At 40.1% G+C, this 26,523-nt stretch overlaps 1 protein-coding gene across 3 annotated transcripts in view; it reads left to right on the plus strand.

Annotated features, from left to right (window-relative positions):
* The window catches only part of IL1R2 (interleukin 1 receptor type 2), a 69,036-nt gene extending 53,903 nt beyond the window's left edge, over nt 1-15,133 (plus strand). For all 3 annotated transcript variants that reach the window (XM_053925449.1, XM_045204786.2, XM_024571890.3), the window contains 4 exons: nt 273-335; nt 3,950-4,085; nt 12,409-12,551; nt 14,379-15,133. In XM_053925449.1, the coding sequence (XP_053781424.1) occupies nt 273-335; nt 3,950-4,085; nt 12,409-12,551; nt 14,379-14,560 (524 nt within the window). In that variant the 3' untranslated portion in view covers nt 14,561-15,133. The remainder of the gene's footprint in view (nt 1-272; nt 336-3,949; nt 4,086-12,408; nt 12,552-14,378) is intronic.
* The last annotated feature ends 11,390 nt before the right edge of the window (nt 15,134-26,523 follow it).

Below are 26,523 nucleotides of genomic sequence, written 5' to 3' on the forward strand. Positions count from 1 at the left end.
TGGTTAATTGTTTATCACAGAATTAAGAACATCTGTGAGTGGAATGTGTTTGTAAGAGAGAGAATCTTCTAGTAATCTCTCTTCTGGGAAAGGAATTGACCAAGGATGCTCAATTTTGTGGAGAGCCTGTTTCCTTTGCCAGACAAAGGTCAAATCCCACAATAGCTGGCCATAATGTCAGGAATAACTTAATTAGCTGCACAATGAAATTGAACCTCAGTTTGAAAGGAAGTCTTTCCTAATTGAATCTCTTTTCTGTATATTTATCTCAGAAAAAGAAGAGGAGACAATTCCTGTGATTATCTCCCCCCACCAGACCATACTGACTTATTTGGGTAAGACCTGCAAGGATGTACAACCCACAGGGGTGCCTGTGATGTCAAAGTCTGGGCCCTGGGACCCCTGTGTCTACTGACTATACCTGTCCCTTTGTGTGCAGTGTGCCTGGGTAGAGACCCTAGAACCCCAGGATGAGGGCCTGGAATGACAAATGTGAGAGAACATTTCTCTGTGTCAAATGTTAGACATAGCATTGTTTGAAACAGGTATATTTGATCCATGAAAACCATACTTACAAAAATCTAAATGTAAAAAATCTGAACATTCTGGTATCAGTTATTAATGATGGGAAAGGATGAATGGCATAATTCTCTGACAGAGCCAGTACCTACAGTATATTTAAAATAATTCACTTTACTGAAACGTGGCTGATGCTCGGCATTTCCCTAAGACTGCATTTGTAAAATGAGGCCGACCCAGCCACAGCTGGCCCCTCAGAGGCCATTTCCTGTTGCTAAAGTTGGTGGTCAGCTGGTGGGATGATGGAAGCGATTGACAGGGTTTTCCTTTTTTCACCCCATTTTGGGGCAAGCTGTCTGAGCCAGCACACACCTCCTTACTGAACAATAATGTGTTTAGTGTGGTGTCATTATTTCCAGCATCAACGCTGTAGAAAGGTTTTATTTCTACCATTCTCCAGAAGGAAAAGCTGTCCAGGGGGTCACAGTGGTACAAGAAAGGTCGAAAGCTGCACTTGGGTCAGGCTGGGGTTAGGACTGAGGCCTACGTGTCTGTGAGGCCTGTACCTTTTTTGTGTGTTTGCTTTTGTGTAATGGTTTTGTAGGTTTATGCTCATTTATTAAACCCTAGCTGCAGAGTCCTATCATCTCTCATATCCCCCCACCCCTCTCAATTTCTTCTGTTTGGTGTTGGACTTATATTTAACATTTTAACTGGTGGCCATAGAGAACTCCGTGTTCTCAGTGTTCTCAGCCAAGTGGTTCAGAGTTTCCTGTACCTTGCTTGGAAGGCACTGATGTGTATGGCAGAGTCACATGAGGTAGCATTTAATGGGCTGCTTTCGGCTGAGAAGTTTTCAGGTCATCAGGTGTGGTGAAGCAGGGAGAAAGGCTGGCATTCTGAGCTTGAGGTGGGGAGAGGTGCCCTACAAGACAGCATAGGGAGGCATAGCACCCATGAGGAAGAAATAAATGGGAAGGATTTGTTCATTTTCTCCCCCTTCTTCCTTTGGTGACTTAAAACACATAAGTTATAGTGACTGAGTCTTAGGCACCCAGTGCACATTACATTGTGCAACTGTAGAAGGCACCATTCCTATAAAATACAGTGGCTTTTAAAGGGTTAATGCGGAGAACCAAGATGGCGGCGTAGGTAGACACACTGCGCCTCCTCGCACAACCAGAACTGAGAGAGAATCGAATGGCAAGGGGGTCCGACACCAAGGAAATAAAAAATAAACATTCATCCAGACCGGTAGGAGGGGTGGAGACAGGCACCAGGGTGGAGAGGACTCCCGTGGCTGTGGCGGGACACAGACTGGCGGAGTATGGGACAAACGGGGCAGGCAGTCTGACCACTAGCAGACCCTGTGGCCCCACATTCGCGCAGATAGGCCTAGAGGGCCGGACTCAGAGTGGCGGAGAGCGGGGCAGGCAGAGTGCGGGTAGCACACGGCAGCCCCACACTCGCGCACAGATAAACCTGGATGAATGGCGGGGAGCGAAGCAGACCTTGCAACCCAGGGCTCCAGCGTGGGGAAATAAAGCCTCAAACCTCTGATTGAAAACGCCTGTGGGGGTTGGGGCGGCAGCAGGAGAGACTCCCAGCCTCACAGGAGAGGTCGTTGGAGAGACCCACAGGGGCCTAGAGTGTGCACAGGCCCACCTACTCGGGAACCAGCACCAGAGGGGCCCAGTTTGATTGTGGGTATCAGAGTGAAGGATTGAAATCCGGAGGAGAGTGAGGCAGGCACCATTGCTCCCTCTCAGCCCCTCCTCCATGTACAGCGTCACAGCTCAGCAACCAGCATTACCACGCCACGGTGAACACCTACGGCTCCGCCCCTTAAAGTAACAGACGCACCAAAAAAAAAAAAAAAAGGCCCAAATGACAGAACACTTCAAAGCTCCAGAAAAAATACAACTAAGCGAGGAAGAGATAGCCAACCTATCAGATGCACAGTTCAAAACACTGGTTATCAAGATGCTCACAGAATTGGTTGAATCTGTTTGAGAACCAGATGAAAAAATGAAGCCTGTGCTAAGAGAAACAAAGGAAAATGTACAGGGAACCAATAGTGATGCAAAGGAAACTGGGACTCAAATCAACGGTGTGGACCAGAAGGAAGAAAGAAACATCCAACCAGAAAAGAATGAAGAAACAAGAATTCGGAAAAATGAGGACAGGCTTAGGAACCTCCAGGACATCTTGAAACATTCCAACATTCAAATTATAGGGGTGCCAGAAGGAGAAGAGGAAGAACAAAAAATTGAAAACTTATTTGAACAAATAATGAAGGAGAACTTCCCTAATTTGGCAAAGGAAATAGACTTCCAGGAAGTCCAGGAAGCTCAGAGAGTCCCAAAGAAGCTGGACCCAAGGAGGAACACACCAAGGCACATCATAATTACATTACCCAAGATTAAACGCAAGGACCTACATCCAAGATTACTGTATCCAGCAAAGCTATCATTTAGAACGGAAGGGAAGATAAAGTGCTTCTCAGATAAGGTCAAGTTAAAGAAGTTCATCATCACCAAGCCCTTATTACAAGAAATGTTAAAGGGACTTACCTAAGAAAAAGAAGATCAAAAATAGGAACAGAAAAATGACAGCAAACTCACAGTTATTGACCACACCTAAAACAAAAACAAGAGCAAACTAGGCAAACAACTAGAACAGGAACAGAACCATAGAGATGGAGATCACATGGAGGGTTGTCAAGAGGGGAGTGGGAGGGGGAGAGGGGGGGAAAGGTAGAGAGAATAAGTAGCATAGACGATAGGTGGAAACTAGACAGGGGGAGGGTAAGAATAGTGTAGGAAATGTAGAAGCCAAAGAACTTATAAGTATGACCCATGGACATGAACTATAGGGGGGGAATGTGGGAGGGAGGAGGTAGGCAGGATGGAGTGGAGTGGGGGGGGGGAAATGGGACAACTGTAATAGCATAATCAATAAATATATTAAAAAAATAAAGGGTTAATGCTAAATGAACATAACCTCAGAAGGAGAGTTCCCAGAGGAAATGGGAGGGCTGAGAGCAGCAATGGGCCAAGAGAAAGAATCCATATGTTAATCTGGATTTGTGGGATGAGTAGTATAAATTGTGAAAGAAGGTGGTCCTTCAATTTAGAATGCCCTATAGGAGCTGAGTGGCCTTGGGAAAGCCATTTGCCTCTGGATTTTTATCTACCATGAAGGCCAGTTGAAGGAAGTGGAGACACTTGGTAATTATTGATGATCTATGTGAATGGGATTTTTTGAGGGAACTAAGTTTCATTGCAAGAACAGAAATTGGCTGGTGAGAGGTGTTTGAGGAGATGGGTAAGGGTCCACTGCTCAGGTCTGCTGATGGATGAGGAGCTGGGCAAACTACTGTGTCCAGCCAGGTTCTGACGTTTGATGTGCTATGTCTTACTGTGTACAGGGTCAAGACTGACAATCCCATGTAAGGTGTTCCTGGGAGCTGGTTCACACTCAACCACCATGCTGTGGTGGATGGCCAACAACACCAACATAGACAGTGCCTACCAGGACAGCCGTGTCACCGAAGGGCAGCGCCTGTAAGTGGATGAAGATGTTTCTCAGCATAGAGGCATCTTCTGAGCAGAGCTATTGTGAGACCTCCATAGGCTTTACACTTAAAAAAATAGATAATGTAATATCTGACCTCTCAATATGACACACATACCATATTCAAAATAATTTTTTATTCTTAACTGTTGGATTTTTAGAATTTTAAAGCTGAATTTTGGTAAGAATTACCATTTGTTCTTGGGAAGCAAACCTTCTATATAAGAGTTGACTTGTAGTCAGCTATTTGGCATTGAGGTTGCATTTTCCCGCTTCTTTTATTTATTTACTTTTTTTATTGTTATTCAATTACAGTTGTATGCCATTTCTCCCCCTCCCTCCACCCCACCACAGCTGAACCCACCTGCCTCCCCCACCTCCACCCTCCCCCTTGATTTTGTCCATGTGTCCTTTATAGTAGTTTCTGTAATCCCCTCTTCCCACTGTCCCCTCCCCACACCCCCCTGGCTATTGTTAGATTGTTCTTAACTTCAATGTCTCTGGTTATATTTTGTTTGCTTTTTTCTTCTATTGCTTATGCTCCAGTTAAAGGTGAGATCATATGGTATTTGTCCCTCACTGCCTGCCTTATTGCACTTAGCATAATGCTCTCCAGTTCCATCCATGCTGTTGCAAAGGGTATAAGCTCCTTCTTTCTCTCTGCTGCGTAGAATTCCATTGTGTAAATATACCATAGTTTTTGGATCCACTCACTTGCTGATGGGCACTTAGGTTGCTTCCAGTACTTGGCTATTGTCAATTGTGCTGCTATGAACATTGGGGTGCACAGGTTCTATTGGATTGGTGTTTCAGGGTTCTTAGGGTATAATCCCAGCAGCGCAATTGCTGGGTCAAAGGGCAGTTCCATTTTTAGTTTTCTGAGGAAATTCCATACTGTTTTCCACAGTGGCCTCACCAGTCTGCATTCCCACCAACAGTGCATTAGGGTTCCCTTTTCTCCGCATCCTATGTTGGCCACTCTGACTGGAGTGAGATGATACCTCATTGTGGTCTTAATTTGCATCTCTCTGATGGCTAGTGATGCTGACCATCTTTTCATATGTCTGGGCCCTCTGCATGTCTTCCTGGGAGAAGTGTCTGTTCAAGTCCTTTGCCCATTTTTCAATTGGGTTGTTTGTCTTCCTGGAGTGGAGTCGTGTGAGTTCTTTATATATTTTGGAGATCAGGCCCTTGTCTGAGGTATCATTAGCAAATAGGTTTTCCCATACTGTGGGTTCTCTTTGTAATTTGGTGCTGTTTTCTTTAGCCATGCAGAAGCTTTTTATTTTGATGAGGTCCCATTTGTTTATTCTTTCCTTTATGTCCCTTGCTTTAGGGGACATGTCTGTGAGGATGTTGGTGCGAGGGATGTCTGAGATTTTCCTGCCAATGTTTTCCTCGAGGACTTTTATGGTGTTACAACTTATATTTAAGTCTTTTATCCATCTTGAATTTATTTTTGTGTATGGTGTAAGTTGGTGATCGAGTTTCATTTTTTTGCACGTAGCTGTCCAGATCTCCCAACACCATCTGTTGAAGAGGCTGTTTTTGCTCCATTTTATGCTCCTGCCTCCTTTGTCAAATATTAATTGACCATAGAGACTTGGGTTTATTTCTGGGCTGTCTGTTCTGTTCCATTGGTCTATGTGCCTGTTTTTATGCCAGTACCAGGCTGTTTTGATTACCGTGGCCTTGTAATACAGTTTGATATCAGGGATTGTGATCCCTCCTGCTTTGTTCTTCTTTCTCAAAATTCCTGCAGCTATTCGGGTCGTTTATGATTCCATATGAATTTCTGAAATGTTTGTACTATATCTGTGAAATATGTCATGGGTAGTCTAATAGGGATTGCATTGAATGTATAAATCGCTTTGGGTAGTATGGCCATTTTGATGATGTTCATTGTTCCAATCCATGAGCATGGTACATGCTTCCATTTGTTTGTGTCTTCCTTAATTTCTTTCTTCAGTGTTGTGTAGTTTTCTGAGTACAGGTCTTTTACCTCCTTGGTTAGGTTGATTCCTAGGTACTTTACTTTTCATGTTGCTATATCAAATGGGATTTTTTTCCTGATTTCTGTTTCTGCAGTTTCATTGTTGGTATACAGGAATGCCTTTGATTTCTGAGTATTGACTTTGTATCCAGCTGTTTTGCCAAATTCATTTATTAGGTCGAGTAGTTTTTTGGTGGAGTCTATAGGATTTTCCATGTACACTATCATGTCATCTGCAAACACTGACAGTTTCATTTCCTCCTTTCCAATTTGGATGCCTTTTATTGCTTTTTCTTGTCTGATTGCTGTGGCTAGGACTTCCAATACTATGTTGAATAAGAGTGGTGAGAGAAGGCATCCTTCTCTTGTTCCTGATCTTAGTGGGAAAGCTCTAAGTTTTTGTCCATTGAGTATGATGTTAGCTGTAGGCCTCTCATATATGGCCTTTATTATGTTGAGGAATGTTCCCTCTATTCCCACTTTGCTGAGTGTTTTTATCACAAATGGGTGCTGTATCTTATCAAATGCTTTTTCTACATCTATTGATATGATCATGTGATTTTTATCTTTGCTGTTGTTTATGTGATGTATTATGTTTGTTGACTTGAAATATTGTACCATCCTTGCATCCCTGGGATGAACCCCACTTGGTCATCGTGTATGATCTTTTTAATGTATTGCTGGATGTGGTTTGCCAATATTTTGTTGAGAATTTTAGCGTCTATGTTCATCAGCAATATTGGCCTGAAGTTTTCTTTCTTCATTGTGTCTTTATCTGGTTTTGGGATTAGGATGATGCTGGCTTCATAAAAAGAGTTTGGGAGTCTTCTATCAGTTTGGATTTTTTCCAGTAGTCTGTGGAGAATAGGGGTTCGCTCTTCCTTACATGCTTTGTAGAATTCTCCTGTGAAACCATCTTGTCCAGGGCTTTTGTGTGTTGGGAGTTTTTTGATGACTACTTCAATTTCGTCTGCTCTTATTGGTCTGTTCAGGTTTTCTGCTTCTTCTTCATTCAGTTTTGGAAGATTCTGTTTTTCTAGAAATGTGTCCATTTCACCTAGGTTTTCAAATTTCTTGGCATACAGTTCTTCATAGTAATTTCTTACAATCCTTTGTATTTCTGTGGTATCAGTTGTAATCTCTCCTCTTTCATTTCTAATTCTGTTTATTTGGATCATCTCTTTTGTTCTTGATGAGCCTACTTAAAGGCTTGTCGATTTTGTTTATCTTTTCAAAGAACCAGCTCCTGGATTCATTGATCCTTAGAATTGTGCTTCTGGTCTCTATGTCATTTAACTCTGCTCTGATCTTGGTTATTTCCTTCCTTCTGCTTGCTCTGGGCTGTCTTTGTTGTTGTTCCTCCAGTTCTTGTAGGCGTAGGGTTAGGTTGTTTGTTTGAAATGTTTCTATCTTTTTAAGGTAGGCCTGTATTGCTATGATCTTCCCTCTCAGGACTGCCTTTGCTGTGTCCCATAGGTTTTGGCTTGTTGTGATTTCATTTTCATTTGTTTCCAGAAAGTTTTTGATTTCTTCCCTAATCTCATTCTTGACCCATTCATTGTTTAATAGCATGCTATTCAGTCTCCATGATTTTGAGTGTTTTGGGTTTTTACCCTTGGGGTTGGTTTCTAGTTTCAGACCCTTGTGGTCAGAGAAGATACTTGATATGATTTCAATTTTCTTGAATTTGTTGAGGCTTGCTTTGTGTCCTATCATGTGGTCTATCTTTGAAAAAGTTCCATGTACACTGGAAAAGAATGTGTATTTTGCTTCTTTGGGATGAAAAGCTCTGTATATATCAGTTAAGTTCATTTCCTCTAGGGTATTGTTAAGTGACACGATATCTTTGTTGATCTTTTGTTTGGAAGACCTGTCCATTTTTGATAGTGGGGTGTTAAAATCCCCTAGTATAATTGTGTTGCTGTCAATATCTTTCTTGAAATCCTCCAAGATTTTCTTTATGTATTTGGGTGCTCCTATGTTGGGTGCATATATATTTATAATGTTTATGTCTTCTTGGTGGATTCTTCCTTTGAGTATTATGAAGTGACCTTCTGGATCTCTCTTTATGGCCCTTCTTTGGAAGTCTATTTTGTCTGATATGAGTATTGCTACCCCTGCTTGTTTTTCCTGTCCGTTTTTTTGGAAAATTTGTTTCCAGCCTTTCACTTTCAGTCTGTGTAAGTCTTTTGTCCTGAGATGGGTCTCTATTAGGCAGCATATGTGTGGGTCATGCTTTCTTATCCATTCAGCTATTCTATGTCCTTTGATTGGAGCATTTAATCCATTTACGTTGAAGGTTATGATGGATAGGTAGTTATTCATTGCCATTTTTTCCTGCCTGTGTTCCTCTCTCTTTCTCTTTTCCTTCCTTCCCTTAAAGCAGTCCCTTTAGCATCTCTTGCATAGCTGGTTTGGTGGAAGCGTATTCTTTTAGACTTCTTTTGTCTGGGAATCTCTTTATTTGGCCTTGTATCTTGATTGAGAGCCTTGCTGGGTAAAGTAGTCTTGGTTGCAGGCCTCTGGTTCTCATTACTTGGAATATTTTTTGCCATTCTCTTCTGCTTGGAGCGTTTCCATTGAGACGCCAGTTGCTAGCCTTATTGGGGCTCCCTTGTATGTTACTTCCTTTTTCTCCCTTGCTGCCTTTTAGATCCTCTCTTTTTCTTGGAAATTTGCCATTTTAATTATGATGTGTCTTGCAGTGGGCCTCTTTGGGCTCCTCTTGCTTGGGACTCTGTGTGTTTCCTGGATTTGGGTGACTTTTTCTCTCCTCAGATTAGGGGAATTTTCCATCATTACTTTTTCAAACAGGTTTTCTATCCCTTGCTCTTCTTCTCCTGTGGTATTCCTATTATACGGATATTGTTACGTTTCATGTTGTCCTGCATTTCCCTTATTGCCTCTTCATTCTTTCTGAGCCTCTTTTCCTTTTCTTGCTCTTTCTGGGTGTTTTTTTCTACTTTGTCCTCCAGCTTGCTGATCTGATCCTCTGCTTCATCAAGTCTGCTTTTCATTCCTTCTACTGTGTTCCTCAATTCAGAAATTGCATTCTTCCTTTCCTCTTGGCCCTTGTTGATAGTTTCTATTTCCTTTTTCATGTTGATATAGTTTGCAGTGAGTTCATTGTAGTTTCCCTGTAGTTTCTGGTAGTTCTGTTTGAGCTCAGAGAGCTCAGTGAGTTTCCTGATAACCATTGCTTTTAACTTAGTATCTGATAGTGTTGACTTGCCTCTATTTCATTTAGCATTTTTTCTGAGGCTTCCTCCTTTCCTTTCATTTGGGGATTGTTTGTTTGTCTTCCCAGTGTTTGTGAGACTCTTCTTGTTAGCCTCTGCTTCTTAAATTGATCTATTCTGACTCCCTGGGTTTATGGTATGAACTTCTATGGTAGAATGCCAACGGGATTAAGTGGTGCTGTCTCCTTAATCTCCTGTGCTCAGTGGTCTTGAGCTGACGTTTATGGGTGTAACATGGTCTAACTCTGGTCTTTTTAGCACTGCAGGTTTTCTTTTCTTACCTGTGGGAAAAAGAGGAATGGGGGCAAAAAAAAAAAAAGAAGGGAAGGAGGAAAAACGGGAATAGAAAAGGAAAGGAAGGAAGGAAGAAGGAATAAAGAAAGATCGGAGGCAAGATAAGAAGGAATTTTAACAAAAATTAAAACAACAGAATAAATAAAAGAAGGCAGGAAGAAGGATTAAAAAAGGTAAAGGATGGAAGGAAGAAGGAATAAAAAAAGAAAGAAGGACAGAAAGGAAGAAGGAATTCAAGGGGAAAGGAAGAAAGAAAAAAAAAGTTTTGTGCTGGCTTTAAACCCATCAGGTTAGTTCTGCTGGTCTTCCTGTCTGTGGAATGGGAGGGGGTGGTTGGAAGGATTGGTTTCACTTTTCTCCCTTCCTGAGCCACACTCTTCGCTGTTGTTCAGCCTTCAGTCTAGTTCCTCCTGGTCCTTCTGTTCCCCACTAGATCTTTAGTTCACCAGTTGTGCTGTCCTTGAGTTGCACCAGTTTGGGGCAACTCACATTCCACCTTCTTGCTCTTTGCTGTCTTAGATGCTAGGGGCTCTCGGTGCTGCTATGGGGTAGTTCAGTCCCCTACTGTGTCAAGTGTTTCCGGGGAATGCAGTCTCCCCTAGCCCTGCAGCTCCCCTCTGCTGGGTGTTCTGCCTTCCTCCTGGAGAGCCAGTAGGCCCTGCAGGGTTCTGTGTGCAGTAGGAGTTTTTCAGAACCAGTGCTTTTGGGTGTGGTCTCCTGTAGGCAGCCAGGCCGTTGGTCGGGTTGTGTGGCTGATCTCTGCTTTGGACTGGGGTGGCTGCTGATCCCCCGCTTTGGGTTTGTGCAAGGGGGCAGCCAGCCACTGATCCGGTTGCTTGCTCGCTCACCCAGGCGCTTTTTTCTGTGCGCCCAGGCAGCCTGTTATCAGGGTGCGCACCCACCCGAGGTTTCAGGTGTGGGCCCCAGGCCACTGATTGGGGTATGCGCCCACTTGGGCACTTTGGGTCTAGCACCCAGGCAGCCGGGCTGCTTATCAGGGCGCTCGCTCACCTGGATTTTCAGTCGTGGGCCCCCAGTCCGCTAATCTGGGTGCACGCCAGCCGGGCTTCAGGTGAGTGCTGGGGCTGCTTTTCCGAGTTCACAGTCCAGGGGCTGAGGGGGGAGGGGTGCCAGAGGCCGCAGCTGCTGTGGAGAGTTCTCTAACTAGCTGCTGAGTGCCTCTATTTTCTTTTCCTTTTTGAGAAATTCTTCCTATTCAAGCCCCCCTGGTCCAAACAAGCACCTGGCTGCTCACACAGCCCAGCCTGGCTCTCTCCCAAGAATCCTGCAGCAGACCCTGTGCCTGGATGGGGGCTTCAGCCGCCCTGGTCCCTGTGCTGGTCCCAGGGACCGTATTGTCCTTAAGCACTCTTCTTACCGTCTGATCTTTCAATGTCCTCTATCTTTGGTCTCCAATCTTCATATACGCTGGAATACTGTTGGCTGTTCATTCTGCTCCTTAGAGCAGCTAGGTGTTTCACTGGTTTTGAGGGGAAGTGGACTCTGCTCCCACCCATCTCGCCTCCATCTTCCCATTTTCCAGCTTCTTAATAAAATATTATTTCTCCATTTTTACTATTAAAATACTTTGAAGTTAATATATTTCCATTCTCCACTCTGCAACCTGAGTGTCAAACCATTTTACAAACCCTTTAAAAAGATTCTGAAACTTGGCCACAGTATCTGAGAGATCCTTCTGTTTCTCAGGGAACTCTGGGCTGCTACAGTCTCTAAGGAAGGTTAATATTAAAAGTAAGAAATCTGTTCTCATAAGCATTCATCTCTGGAAAATATTTTCTCACTTTGAATGTAGCACAATCAGACCTTGTAAATAGGAACCATTTATGTGTGAGGAAGGGAGACCATTCAATGTTCCATATCATAAAGTACAGATGTTAAAATTATAGTTTCAATACCCTTAATTAGCTTGAACTTAGAGTTGCCAAATTTTTTACTTTTTTGAAAGACCTGTCAAAAAAAGATCTTTCTGGATGCAATTGAGTGGATAAAAACTACGTTTGGTTAGCACAATTGTTTGCTTGCAAGTCCTTATTGCGAAATTAGCATTCCCATGTCAGCTTACTCACACTATCCATTTACTAAAGGAGCCTATCTTTCTCCCATAGATAAAAAAAATCCTTGTGGACCCACAGCAACAACATTTTAATTCTCACTAGTAGATAGTAAAGCACCTTCAGATTCCTGTAGCATTACAAATGGTAGTTATGCTGACTAGAATCATTCTCCTCAGACCATCTGCAGCCCTCAACTCTGAACTTGAGTTTCCAGAGTGAGAGTTGGCAGTGGACATGAGAGGAGGGAACACTGTTGAAAACTAGATTCCTGGAAACTCCCTACCCTTCAATATGCAAATGATCTGTGGGTGATACAGTCAAGTTTCCCAAAATGAGACATTTCTATTCCCACTACTGATTCTTTGTTCATTAATGGCTTTAAAAAAATGAAATTTTCCATTGTCCATGAAAACTGGCTCCTGTAAGTTCTCCTTATAACAAGTGTCCTACAACAGTGACCACCATCAGTGTCACTCCTACATTCAGAGAGAGGCTTAGAATTCTCCCAAATAGGTAACAAATATAATAGCAAGTGCTCTTAACTTTCTTAATCTCAAAATCAATGTACAATGGAAGCACAATTAAGTAAGCACTGTTCAATTCAATGTAAGCACAATGGATCCTCCTCACTGAGAATGCTTGGATGTCTACATTGTAAAGACAAGCTTGAACTTCTTATATGCCATGTTTAAGTAAATATTTTCTCACTCAGGAACTACTCAGAAAATAATGAGAACTACATTGAAGTGTCATTGATTTTTGATCCAGTCATAAGAGAGGATTTGACCACGGATTTTAAGTGTGTTGTTCATAATACACTGAGTTTTCAGATGCTACATACCACAGTCAAAGAAGGTATGTGTTTTGGGGACTTCGAAGGAAAAAAACATGTTGAATGTTCTGTGAATGCCAGATAAGTCTACCAGATCTCTTGATGGTCACCTACCAAGTCCCTCATGTTTCCTGTCAGTAGAGCACTGAGAACAAATCTCTAATATTTTATGGGATTTTTGGTAGGGTGGAGACTGGCTTTGGGAAATTATATTTAAATAAAAATTTAAATAGCAAGCTGAATTTTGGAAAAGAGGTTCTATGATAAACTCTTAAGAAGCCCTGTGTTCTCTTGTGGTTTGACAAGGGTGGGACATTCTTTATCCTGAAGTTAAGAAACTTTATCCTTCAAGAGCCAGGGTCTGGGACATATCTAGGGCTCTGGGTAGGTTTAGGGTTAAAGTCATCAGTTAACAGGGAATAAAGTGAGAGAATTTTTAAAATGAAGAAAAGAAAACCCATGTTATCATTCTGACCAATTGACTTCTTAGTTTAAGCACTTAGCAGGAAAGGGAGACACAGGTAATGTCATTTGTTGGCAGCCCCAGATAATAACAGGGGACAAGCCAAAGTCATCCCCAGCTGCAATCTCATCATGCCTTCTGAGCAGTCTGCAGTAATCAGATAAACACAAATTGCTTCGTAGTCTCCATGTTTGCTGGGGAAGCAGCTGCAGACACATTTCTAATTGGAAAGCTGGGGATTTGGGTAAATCTGAAGGCAGAGAATGACATGAAATAACTTTTATCCAAAAAGAAAAGTCTGTGTGCCACAGCTTTGCTCACTTGAGTCACTTGTTCAAAATATAGGCCCCTGGGCTCACCCCAGAGCTACCCAGTCAAATTCTCCTGGGGTAAGACCAAAGATCGCAACTAAGCAGGCTCTTTATATTAAAGTTTGAGTACCATTGTCCTCAGACATATATGCAAAGGCTGATATTTCAGATCATTTCCGTGAGAGTGTTGGTGGTAGTTTAGAGTTGGAAATAGAGGATTCCACAGAATGCAGAATTCACTGCCGTGTTTTAGTGACCCAGAGGAACCAGTGGTTGTCTGGTCCTGATGCTGGGAACCTTTATATATTGCTGTAACATGAGCCTATTCTTGTTGCTGGCCTGGCCATGACTGATGGCAGAGGATGGTTATGTGCTCAGGAAATGGAAGCATCACTCATTTAAAGCCTTGTTGGATTTTAGGGTGTAAGAATCACCTGGAGAAAATAATCTAAGATTGTGTTGATTCTTGGATGCCTAGACAGACTATGATAAACAGTAGCTTCAACATGTAGAATTGTGGCTTCATCATCAATGTGCCCGATGACACTCATGTTCTTGTGTTTACTTGTTAACTTCTTATTCTTAGTAACTTCCTATATTTTCATACCACAAGGAAGCCCAAGGAGTACAATATAAAACAGCTGGATCCAAGCAATAATCTTGACACCTAAAATTTTATTTGTCAAAGTTGGTTTTCTTTTCTTTTGTAACTTTATTGAAACCTCATGACATCCATGCTCTGGCCATGTCACAGTTGGCTGGTTGAGACCTAACCAGATGACATCTAACTGCACACTATTCAGTGGGTGAAACAAAGTTAGACCCTCAACACCTGCCCTTTACTCTGCCTTGTTTCTTTTTGATGAAGTGTTCTACTTTGCTTGTTTTCCTAATGCCACCAATAGCATTCTCAAATGTCCTCTCTCTTGGTGTCAGGGACACATTCTGAAAAGCAATGCACATTTATTAGGAAGAACAAACTCCAATGGCTTTTTTCCCTCTAAACCTGCACTACACTGTCCTATTTGGTAGTGAGAGAACGTTTGACCCCTGATATGACTCTCTTCTTTTTACAGCAGCCACGTTCTCCTGGGGAATTGCACTGGCTCCCCTGTCACTGGTCTTCTTACTTTTGGGGGGAATGTGGATGCACAGACGATATAAACACAGAACTGGAAAAGCATATGGTCTGACTGCGTTAAAGACTGGCCATCAAGATTTTCAATCCTCTCCAAGTAAAATAAAGGAAATAAAATAATTCAAATACAAATGATATTCTTGTTTATGAAAGTAGCTGTGACTTTTTGAGGGACCTTGTTCTTTCCCTTATTTGTTTAACAAAGCTGCTGTGTTGATAGTGGGTTTGTAGTAAAAGACTGAAATATTCATGTGAAGTTTATTTTAAAACTGAATGACAGGGGACAATGTGGGTTGGTGAGTGACCCTCTGCCACTTGTGACCTGTTTAAAAGTGTGAGGCAACATCAGACCTGAAGAGAGTTAAAAACATCTAAATGAATTTGAAATTCACTTATTCATCATTTAACAAAAATGTATTAAAAGTCTATTTTGGCTCTGCTCTGTGGGAAATGTTATAGATACAAAGACAGTTAAGACATAATTTGCCCCTCTGGGAAGATGGAATTCATTTTGACACTGGGAAGGATGGTTTAGAAATGCTAAAGAAGAAGAATCAGAAAGACTGGTGAAGTTTTCCAAAAGGATGATCTAAAAAATAACAATTAAAATAGAGTAATCTGTCAGAAAAATACATGTTAGAACATATTAGTGAACTGAGAAAGAGACTCAATCTCATAACAAAGCTTCTGAAAATCAAGAGAAAGAAAGGCAATATTGAAATAATTGTATATGCATTAGGAAAAAAATAATCAGAACCTCTTCTATCATATACCAAAAACTTCCCAATTAAACTATTAAAAAAAATCAAATTGCAGGAAAATTATCATGACTCACTCCTTCACCCATTCAAGTATTTGTTCCAATGCAAGCTTCCCAGAGACCCTTCTAAATAGCACCTTTTTCCATCCCCACACCCCCTCACTCTACTTTGTATTATTAGCTCTTATGGCCACCAGAACTTCTTCTTTTTTATTATTGTTTATGCTGTTGCAGTTGTCCCAATTTTCCCCCCTTGGTCCCCCTCATTCAGCCTCACTTCCATAGTCAATCCCCACACCATTGTCCATGTCCATGGGTCCTTCATATGTGTTCTTTGACTAATACCTTCACCTTCTTTCAAACAGTCCACACCTCTCCCCTCCCCTCTTACCACTGTCAGTCTATTCCATGATTCTATGCCTCTGGTTCTATTTTGCTCATTAGTTTATTTTGTTCACTAGATTCCTGTTATAAGTGAGATCATACAGTATTTGTCTTTCACTGACTGAATTATTTCACTTGGCATATAGTCTCCAGTTCCACTCATGCTGTCACAAACAGTAGGATTTCTTTCTTTCTGCTTTGTAGTATTCCACTGTGTAGATATACCTCAGTTTTTTAATCCACTCATTATGCTGATGGACACTTAGGCTGTTAACAACTCTTGGCTATTGTATTTGGTACTGCTATGAACATAGGGTTGCATAAGTTATTTTGAATTGGTGTTTCAGGATTCTTAGAGTATATTCCTGTATTCCCAGCAGTGGAATCTCTAGGTCAAAAGGTAGTTCCATTTTTAATTTTTTTGAGGAAGTTCAGTACTGTTTTCCATAATGGCTGCCCCAGTCAGTATTCCCACCAACAGTGTGCTAGGGTTCCCTTCTCTCTTCATCCTTGCCAACACATTGTTTGTTGATTTATTAATGAAGACCATTCTGACAGATGTGAGATGATATCTCATTGTGGTTATAATTTGCATTTCTCTGATGGCTAGTGATGTTGAGCATTTTTTCATATGTCTATGGGCCATCTGTATGTCCTCCTCAGAGCAGTGTCTATTTAGGTCATTTGCCCATTTTTTAATTGGATTTGTTGTCTTCCTCATGTTGAGTCATATGAGTTCTTTAATATTTTGGAGATTAAACCCTTGTCTGATATATCATTGGCAAATATGTCCTCCCATACAGTTGGCACTCTTTTCATTTTGATGATGGTTTCTTTACCTGTGCAGAAGCTTTTTAATTTGATGTAGTCCTATTTGTTTATTTTTTCCTTTGCCTTAGGAGATATATTGGCAAAAATATTGCTACATGAGGTATCTGAAATTTTACTGCCTATGTTTTCCACTAGGGTTCTTATGGTATCATGGTTTATATTTAAGTCTTTCATCCATTATGATTTTATTCTGGTGTATGGTATAAATTGGTGGTCAAGTTTCATTTTTTTGCATGTACCAGACTGGTTTTCCCAACATCATTTATTGAAGAGACTGCCTATACTCCATGGTATGCTCATACTCCCTTTGTCAGATATCAATTGACCATAGAGACATGGGTTTATTTCTGGGCTCTGTATTCTGTTCAATTGATCTATCTGTCTGTTCTTATGTTAGTATCAGACTGCTTTGATTACAGTGGCCTTGTGGTATAGTTTTATATGAGGTATTGTGATCCCTCCAGCTTTGTTCTTTTTTCTCAAGATTGCTGAGGCTATTGGGGGATTTTTGTTTCCATATGAATTTTTTTGGAGTATTTGTTTTAGATTTGTTAAATATGCCATTGGTATTTTAAAAGGAATTGTGTTACATCTATAGATTGCTTTGGGTAGAATGGACATTTTAATGATGTTAATTCTTCCAATCAATGAATGTAGTACATGCTTCCATTGATTTGTATCTTCCTCAATTTCTTTCTTCAGTGTTCTGTAGTTTTCCAAGTACAGGTCTCTTGCAACCTTGGCTAAATTTATTCCTAGGTACTTTATTATTTTGTTGTTGCTATAGTATATGCCATTTTTTTCTTAGTTTCTCTTTTTGATACTTCATTGTTAGTGTACAAAAAATGCCATCTATTTTTGACTTTGTATCCTGTTACTTTGCTGAATTCACTCATTATGCCAAGTAGTTTTTTGGTGGAGTCTATAGGGTTTTCTTTGTACACTATAGATTGTGTACAACACGTGTCTGAAAATAATGACAGTTTTACTTCCTTCTTTCCAATTTGGGTACCTTTTATTTATTCTTCTTTTCTGATCACTGGCTAGGTCTTCTAGTACTGTGCTGAATAAGAGTGGGGAAAGTGGACAGCATTGCCTTGTTCCTGATCTTAAGGGAAATGCTTTTAGTTTTTACCCACTGAGTATGATGTTGACAGTAGATTTTTCATATATGGCCTTTATTATGTTTAGGTATGCTTCCTGTATGTCCACTTTGCTGAGCGTTTTTATCATACATGGGTGTTGGAGTTTATCAAATGCTTTTCCAGCATCTATTGAATGATCATGTGGTTTTTGTGCTTTATTTTGTTTATGTTATTTATTATGTTTATTGATTTGAAAATATTATGCCATCCTTGGATCCCTGGAATAAATCTCATGGTGTGTAATCTTTTTAATGTATTGCTGGATCCAGTTTGCTAATATTTTGTTGAAGATTTTAGCATCTATGTTCATCAGAGATATTGGTCTGTAATTTTCTTTTTTTGTTGTGTCTTTACCTGGTTTTGGAATTAGAATAATACTGACCTCATAAGAAGAATTTGGGACTCTTGCCTGTTCTTGAATTTTTTGGAATAGTTGAAAAGTATAGGTGTTAGTTCTTTGAATGATTGTTAAAATTTGCCTGTGAAGCCATCTTGTCTAGGGCTTTGGAGTGCCAGGAGTTTTTTGATTACTGCTTCAATTTCTCTAGTTGTTATCAGTCTATTCAGGTTTTCTGCTTCTGGCTGATTCAGTTTTGGGAGATTGTATTTTTCTAGAAATTTATGCTTTTCTCCCAGGTTGTCCAATTTCTTGACATATAGTTGTTCATAGTAATTTCTTACAATCCTCTGTATTTCTGTGGTATCACTTGTTACTTCTCCTCTTTCATTTCTGATTTTATTTATCAAGGTCCTCTCTCTTTTATTCTTGATGAGTCTGGTTAAAGTTTTGTTAATTTTGTTTATCTGTTCAAAGAGACAGATTCTGAATTCATTGATCTTTTGAATTGTTTTTTAGTCTTTATGTCATTTAATTCTGCTCTAATCTTAATTATTCCTTCTATTCTCTCTGGGCTTTGTTTGTTGTTGTTCCTCTAGTTCTCTTAGATGTAGAGTTAGGTTGTTTATTTCAGATTTTTCTATCTTCTTCAGGTAGGCCTATATTGCTATTAACTTCCCTCTCAGGACTGTGTCTCATAGGTTTTGGGTTGTTGTGTGTCCATTTTCATTTGTTTCCAGATACTTTTTTATTTCTTCCTTGATCTCATTGTAAACCTAATTGTTTCTTAATAATATGTTATTTAGTCTTCATGGATTTGAATGTTTTAGAGTTTTTTTCTTGAGGTTAGTTTTAATTTCAAACCATTGTGATTCTAGTAGATGCTTGATATGATTTCAATTTTCCTGAATTTGTTAAGGCTTGTTTTGTACCTTACCATGTTACCTGTTTTAAAAATGATCTATGTCCATTTGAGAAGAATGTATATTTTGCTTCTTTGGGGTGAACTATTCTAGAAATATTATTAAGTCCATTTGATCTAGAGTGTCATTTAATGTCATTATGTGCCTTTTGAATTTTTTTGTGTGTGGAAGATCTATTCATTATTGACAGTGAGGTGTTAAAATCTTCTACAATGACTGTATTGCTATTGATCTTTTTCTTAAAGTCCTTTAAAATTTTCTTTATATATATTTAGGTGCTCCTGTATAGGGTGCATATATGATTATAAAGGTTATATGGTCTTTTGGACTACTTGAGTATTATGTAGTAACCTCCTTTGTCTCTTGTTATGGCCTTTGTTTTGAAGTCTATTTTGTCTGTTATACATCTTGCTACCCCAGCATTTTCTGCATGTCCATTTGCATGGAAAATTTTTTCCAACCCTTCACTTTCAGTCTGTGTGTACTTTTGTTCTGAGATGGGACTCCTGTACACAGCATATATGCAGGTTGTGTTTTCTTATCCTTCAGCTACTCTATGTCTATTGATTGGAGCATCAAAACAACTTACATTTGAGGTTATTATTGTTAGGTACTTATTCTTTTCCATTTTATCCCTTTATACCCCCCTCTCTGTATTTCTTCTTAAAGCAGTCCCTTTAGCATCTCTTGCAATGCTGATAGTGTTGGAGATGTACTCTTTTACCTTTTATTTTTGTCTGGGAGGCTCTTTATTTAGACTTTAATTTTAGATGAGAACCTTGTTGGATGGAGTAGTCTTGGTTGGAGGTCCTTACTTTTAATTAGTTGGGATATTTTGTGCTAGTTCTTTCTGGTTTATAGTGTTTCTGTTGAGAAATCAGCTGATACCTTATTGGAGCTCCATGTATGTTACTAGCTGTTTGCTGCCTTTACAGTTCTTTGTCTCTAAATTTTGCCATTTTGGTTGTAATATATCTTGGGGTTCATCTGGATTCGGACCCTCTGTGCTTCCTGGACTTGAGGACTTTTTTCATCACCAAGGTAGGGAAGTTTTATGTCATTATTTTTTCAAAAAGTTTTCTATTCCTTGCACCTTTTCTACTCCTTCTGATAATCCAATGCTGTGAATATGACATTTCATGTTGTCTTGAAGCTGTTTTAAACTATTCTCATTCTTTTTGAGTTTTTTCCATTTTTTTGCTGTGTGTGTTTATTTCTACTTTGTCTTCCACCTTGCTGATTTGATTCTCTGCTTCGTCTAGTCTGCTTTTGGTTCCTTCTAGTGTATTCATTTCAGATATTGTATTCTTCCTTTCCACCTGGTTCTTATTCATAGTTTCTATGTTGGTTTTCATGCTGATGTAGTTTGACTAAGTTCCTGTAGTACCCATAATGTATCCTGTAGTTCTAAGTAGCTTGAGCATCCTTATAACTTTTACTTTGAACTCTATGTCTAATAAATTACTTGCCTGTTTTTCATTTAGCTCTTTTTCTGAGGATTCCTCCATTCCTTTTGGTTGGGGGTTGTTTCCCCATTTTAGGTGACTCATTTGTTGGTTTTTACATGTTAGATTGATCTTCTCTGACTCCCTGTCTTCATGGGATGGCCTGTTGTGATAGGAGTCCTGTAGGACTAAATGGCTCATTTTCCTTGATCTCCTGACTTGGATGCTCTAGTGATGCCCTTTATGCATTTTATGTGTGTTCTCCTATTGTATTTCTGTTTTGATTATTATTGGCTCATACATTGGTGGCTTCTATTCCCAGACTGAGAGTCTCAAACCCCCATTATATCTTTTTTAAAAAATATTTTGAGAGAACCAAGATGGCGGCGTAGGTGGACACACTGTGCCTCCTCGCACAACCAGAACTGAGGGAAAATCAAACGGCAAGGAAGTCCAACACCAAGTAAAAAAAAATAAACATTCATCCAGACCGGTAGGAGGGGTGGAGATGGGCCGCCTGGGTGGAGAGGAATCGAGTTGCCCTGGCAGGACCGAGACTGGCAGAGTGTGGGACAAACGGGGCAGGCAGTCTGACCACTAGCAGACCCTGCGGCCCCACATTCACACACAGATAAACTAAGAGGGCGGGACTCAGAGTGGCGGAGGGCAGGCAGAGCGCGGGTAGCACACCACAGCCCCACACTCGTGCACAGATAAACCTGGACTAACGGAGGGTAGCGAAGCAGTCCGTGAAACCCAGGGCTCCAGCTCAGGGAAATAAAGCCTCAAACTTCTGATTGAAAACGCCTGTGGGGGTTGGGGCAGCAGCAGGAGAGACTCCCAGCCTCACAGGAGAGGTCCTTGGAGAGATCCACAGGGGCCTAGAGTGTGCACAAGCCCACCTACTCAGGAACAAGCACCAGAGGGGCCCAATTTGATTGTGGGAAGCAAGAGGGAGTGGCTGAAACCCAGAGGTGAGTGAGGCGGGCTCCATTGCTCCCTCTCGACCCCTCCCCCACGTACCTCCCCCACGTACCGAGTCACAGGGCAGAGTCACAGTTCAGCAACCAGCATTACCCCACCCCAGTGAACACCTAAGGCTCCACCCCTTAAAGTAACAGACGCACCAAAAAAAAAAAAAAAAAGGCCCAAATGACAGAACACTTCAAAGCTCCAGAAAAAATACAACTAAGCGAGGAAGAGATAGTCAACCTATCAGATGCACAGTTCAAAACACTGGTTATCAAGATGCTCAGAGAATTGGTTGAATCTGTTTGAAAACCAGATGAAAAAATGAAGCCTGTGCTAAGAGAAACAAAGGAAAATGTACAGGGTACCAATAGTGATGCAAAGGAAACTGGGACTCAGATCAATGGTGTGGCCCAGAAGGAAGAAAGAAACATCCAACCAGAAAAGAATGAAGCAACAAGAATTCGGAAAAATGAGGACAGGCTCAGGAACCTCCAGGACATCTTGAAACGTTCCAACATCCGAATTATAAGAGTGCCAGAAGGAGAAGAGGAAGAACAAAAAATTGAAAACTTATTTGAACAAATAATGAAGGAGAACTTCCCCAGTGTGGCAAAGGAAATAGACTTCCAGGAAGTCCAGGAAGCTCAGAGAGTCCCAAAGAAGCTGGACCCAAGGAGGAACACACCAAGGCACATCATCATTACATTCCCCAAGATTACACAGAAGGAGAGAATCTTAGAAGCAGCAAGAGGAAAGGACACAGTTACCTACAAAGGGGTTCCCATAAGACTGTCAGCTGATTTCTCCAAAGAGACCTTACAGGCAAGAAGGGGCTGGCAAGAAGTATTCCAAGTCATGAAAGGCAAGGGCCTACATCCAAGATTGCTCTATCCAGCAAAGCTATCATTTAGAATGGAAGGGAAGATAAAGTGCTTCTCAGATAAGGTCAAGTTAAAGGAGTTCATCATCACCAAGCCATTATTACATGAAATGTTAAAGGGACTTACCTAAGAAAAAGAAGATAACAAATATGAACAGTAAAATGACAGCAAACTCACATTTATAAACAACCACACCTAAAACCAAAACAAAAGAAAACTAAGCAAACAACTAGAATAGAAAGAGAACCACAGAAATGGAGATCACATGGAGGGTTATCAATAGGTGATTTGGAGGGGGAGAGAGGGGGGAAAGGTACAGAGAATAAATAGCATAGACGATAGGTGGAAAATAGACAGGGGGAGGGTAAGAATAGTGTAGGAAATGTAGAAGCCAAAGAACTTTTAAGTATGACCCATGGACATGAACTATAGGGGGGAAATGTGGGAGGGAGGGGGTGGGGAGGATGGAGTTGAGTGAAGGGGCAGAAAATGGACAACTGTAATAGTATAATCAATAAATATATCAAAAAATAAAAAAAGAATAAATAAGAAAAAGAAAAAATATATTTTATTGTTTTTCAAATACAATTGTCTGCATTTACTGCCCACTTCTTCCCCTCCATAGCAGCCATCCCCCTCCTTACTTCCACCCCCCTTGGCTTTGTCCATGTGTCCTTTATAGTTGTTCTGGAAAACCCTTCCACACTTCCCCTCATTATCCCCTCCCACCTCCCCTCTGGTTACTGTTAGATTGTTCTTAATTTTAATGTCTCTGGTTATATTTTGTTTGTTTGTTTGTTTTGTTGATTAGGTTCCAGTTAAAGGTGAGATCATACAGTATTTGTCCCTCACTGCCTGGCTTATTTCACTTAGCATAATGCTCTCCAGTTCCATCCATGCAGTCACAAAGGGTATGAGCTCCTTTTTTCTCTGCTGCATCGTATTCCATTGTGTAAATGTACCATGGGTTTTTTGATCCTTTCATTTACTGATGTGCACTTAGGCTGTTTCCAGCACTTGGCTATTGTAAATTGTCCTGCTGAACATTTGAGTGCATAGGTTCTTTTGGATTGGTGTTTCAGGGTTCTAGGGATATCATCCCAGTACTGCAATTGCCAGGTCAAAAGGCAGTTCCATTTTTAGTTTTCTGAGGAAATTCCATACTGTTTTCCACAGTGGCTGCACCAGTCTGCATTCCCACCAACAGTGCACTATGGTTCCGTTTTCTCCACATCCTCTCCAGCACTTATTTGTTAATTTCTTTATGATGGCCATTCTCACCTGCGTGAGGTATTATCTCATTGTAGTTTTAATTTGCATATCTCTGATGGCTAGTGATGCTGAGCATCTTTTCATATGTCTCTGGGCCCTCTGTATGTCCTCCTTGGAGAATTGCCTGTTCAAGTCTTTAGCCCATTTTTTAATTGGGTTGTTTGTCTTCCTGTAGTGGAGTCATATGAGTTCTTTATATATATTGGAGATCAAACTCTTGTCTGATGTATCATTGGCAAATATGTTTTCCCATACTATTGGTTCTCTTTTCATTTTAATATGGTTTTCTTTCACCATGCAGAAGCTTTTTAATGTGATGAGGTCCCATTTGTTTATTCTTTCCTTTATGACCCTTTCTCTAGGGGACATATCAGTGGAAATACTGCTGTGTAGAATGTCGGAGACTTTCCTGCCTATTTTTCCTTTAGGACTTTCATGGTGTCATGACTTATATTTACGTCTTTTACCCATGTTGAATTTGTTTTTGTGCATGGTGTAAGTTGGTGACCAATTTCATTTTTTGCAGGTAAGCTATCTAGATCTCCCCAAACCATTTGTTGAAGAGGCTATTTTTACTATTTATGCTTCTTCCCCTTTTGTGAAATATTAATTGACCATAGAGACTTGGGTTTATTTCTGGGCTCTCTGTTCTGTTCCATTGGTTTATGTGTCTATTCTTATGCCAGTACCAGGCTGTTTTTATTACACTGTCCTTGTAATACAGTTTGACATCAGGTATTGTGATCCCTCCTACTTAGTTCTTCTTTCTCAAAATTGCTGCAGCTATTCAGGCTCATTTATGGTTCCATATATATTTTTGAAATGTTTGTTCTGTATCTGCAGTATGTCATTGGTACTTTAATAGGGATTGTGTGGAATGTGTACCTTGCTTTGGGTAGTATGGACATTTTGATGCTGTTAATTCTTCCAATCCATATGCATGGTACATGCTTCCATTTGTTTGTTCCTTCCTTAATTTCTTTCTTCAGTATTGTATAGGTTTCTGAGTACAGCTTTGTTACATCCTTGGTTATGTTTATTCCTAGATACTTTATTTTTCTTGTTGCTATATTAAATGAGATTATTTTTCCTGTTTTCTGTTTATGACCTTCCAATGTTGGTGTACAAAAATGCCTTTGATTTCTGAATATTGACTTTGAATCCCACTTACTAGGTCAAGTAGTTTTTTGGTGAATTCTCTAGGATTTTCTATGTACACTATCACGTCATCTGCAGACAATGACAGGTTTTTTAAAATTAAATTAGATTAATTAAATTTTTTTTTAACAATGACAGTTTTGCTTCCTCCTTTCCAATTTGGATACCGTTTATTTCTTTTTCTTCTCTGATTGCTGTGACTAAGACTTCCAATACCATGTTGAATAGGAGTGGTGAAAGCAGCCATTCTTGTCTTGCTCCTAATCTTAGTAGGAAAGCTCTAAGTTTTTGTCCATTGAGTATGATGTTGGCTTAAAGTCTCTCATATATGGCCTTGAGGAATGCTCCCTCTAGTCCCACTTCGCTGAGTGTTTTTATCATAAGTGGGTGCTGTACCTTATTAAATGCTTTTTTCTGCATCTATTGCTATGGTCATGTGATTTTTGTCTTTCATTTTGTTTATGTGATGTATTATATTTTTTGATTTGTTTAATATCATACCATCCTTACATCCCTGGGATGAATCCTACTTGTTTATATTGTATGATCTTTTTAACGTATTGCTGGTGGCAGTTTGCCAATATTTTGTTGAGAATTTTACCATCTGTGTTCATTACTGATGTTGGCCTGAAGTACTCTTTCATTGTTATGCCTTTATCTGGTTTTGGAATTAGGATGATGCTGGCTTCATTAAAAGAGTTTGGGAGTCTTCCATCTTCCTGGATTTTTTTGAATAGTCTGTGAAGGATAGGGGTTAGCTCATCCCTAACTGCTTTGTAAAATTCTCCTGTGAAATTGTCTGGTCCAGGGCTTTTGTGTGTCAGGAGTTTTTTGATTACTGCTTCAATTTTGTCAATTGTTATTGGTCTGTTCAGGCTTTCTCCTTCTTCTTCACTCAGTTTTGGAACATTATATTTTTCTAGAAATTTCTCCATTTCATCTAGGTTTTCACATTTCTTGGCATATCATTCTTCACGGTAATTTCTTACAATCCTTTTTATTTCTTTGGTATCAGTGGTAATCTCTCCTCTTTCATTCTTGATTGTGTTTATTTGGGTCCTCTCTCTTTTTTTCTTGAAGAGTCAGCTTAATGGGTTGTGGATTTTATGTTTTCAAAGAGCCTCTGGATTTATTCCTTTTTAGAATTGTGCTTTTAGCCTCTATGTCATTTAATTGTGCTCTGATATTGGTTATTTCCTTCCCTCTACTTGCTCTGGACTGTCTTTGTTGTTGTTCCTCAAGTTCTTGTAGGTGTAGGGTTAGGCTGTTTATTTGAAATGTTTCTATCTTTTCTAGATAGGCCACTATCACTATGAACTTCCCTCTCAGGACTACCTTTGCTGTGTACCATAACTTTGGGTTGTTGTGAGTTCATTTTCTTTTGTTTCCAGAAACTTTTTGATTTCTTCCTTGCTCTCATTCTTGACCTATTCATTGTTTAATAGCATGCTATTCAATCTCCATGTGTTTGAGTGTTTTTGAATTTTTTCCTTGAGGTTGGTCTCTAGATTCAGTCCCCTGTGACTGGAAAAAATTCTTGAAATGATTTCAATTTTCATGAATTTTTTGAAGCTTGTTTTGAGTCCCATCATATGGTCTATCTTTGAAAATGTTCCAAGTGCATTTAAAAAGAATGTGTATTTTGCTTCTTTGGGATGAAAGGTTCTATATATATCACTTAAGTCCATTTGAGCTAGGACATTGTTCAATACCACAATATCTTTGTTGATATTTGTTTGGAAGGTCTGTCCATTTTTGACAGTGGGGTGTCAAAGTCCCCTACTATAATTGTGTTGCTGTCAATATCTTTCTTGAAATCCTCCAAGATATTCTTTATGTATTGGGTGATCCTATGTTGGGTGCATATATATTTACAATGTTTATGTCTTCTTGAGGGATTCTTCCCTTGAGTATTATGAAGTGACCTTCTGGGTCTCTTTTTATGACCCTTTTTTTTGAAGTATAATTTGTCTGA

Source organism: Desmodus rotundus, chromosome 5, assembly GCF_022682495.2.
Source record: "Desmodus rotundus isolate HL8 chromosome 5, HLdesRot8A.1, whole genome shotgun sequence".
Lineage (NCBI taxonomy): Eukaryota > Metazoa > Chordata > Mammalia > Chiroptera > Phyllostomidae > Desmodus > Desmodus rotundus.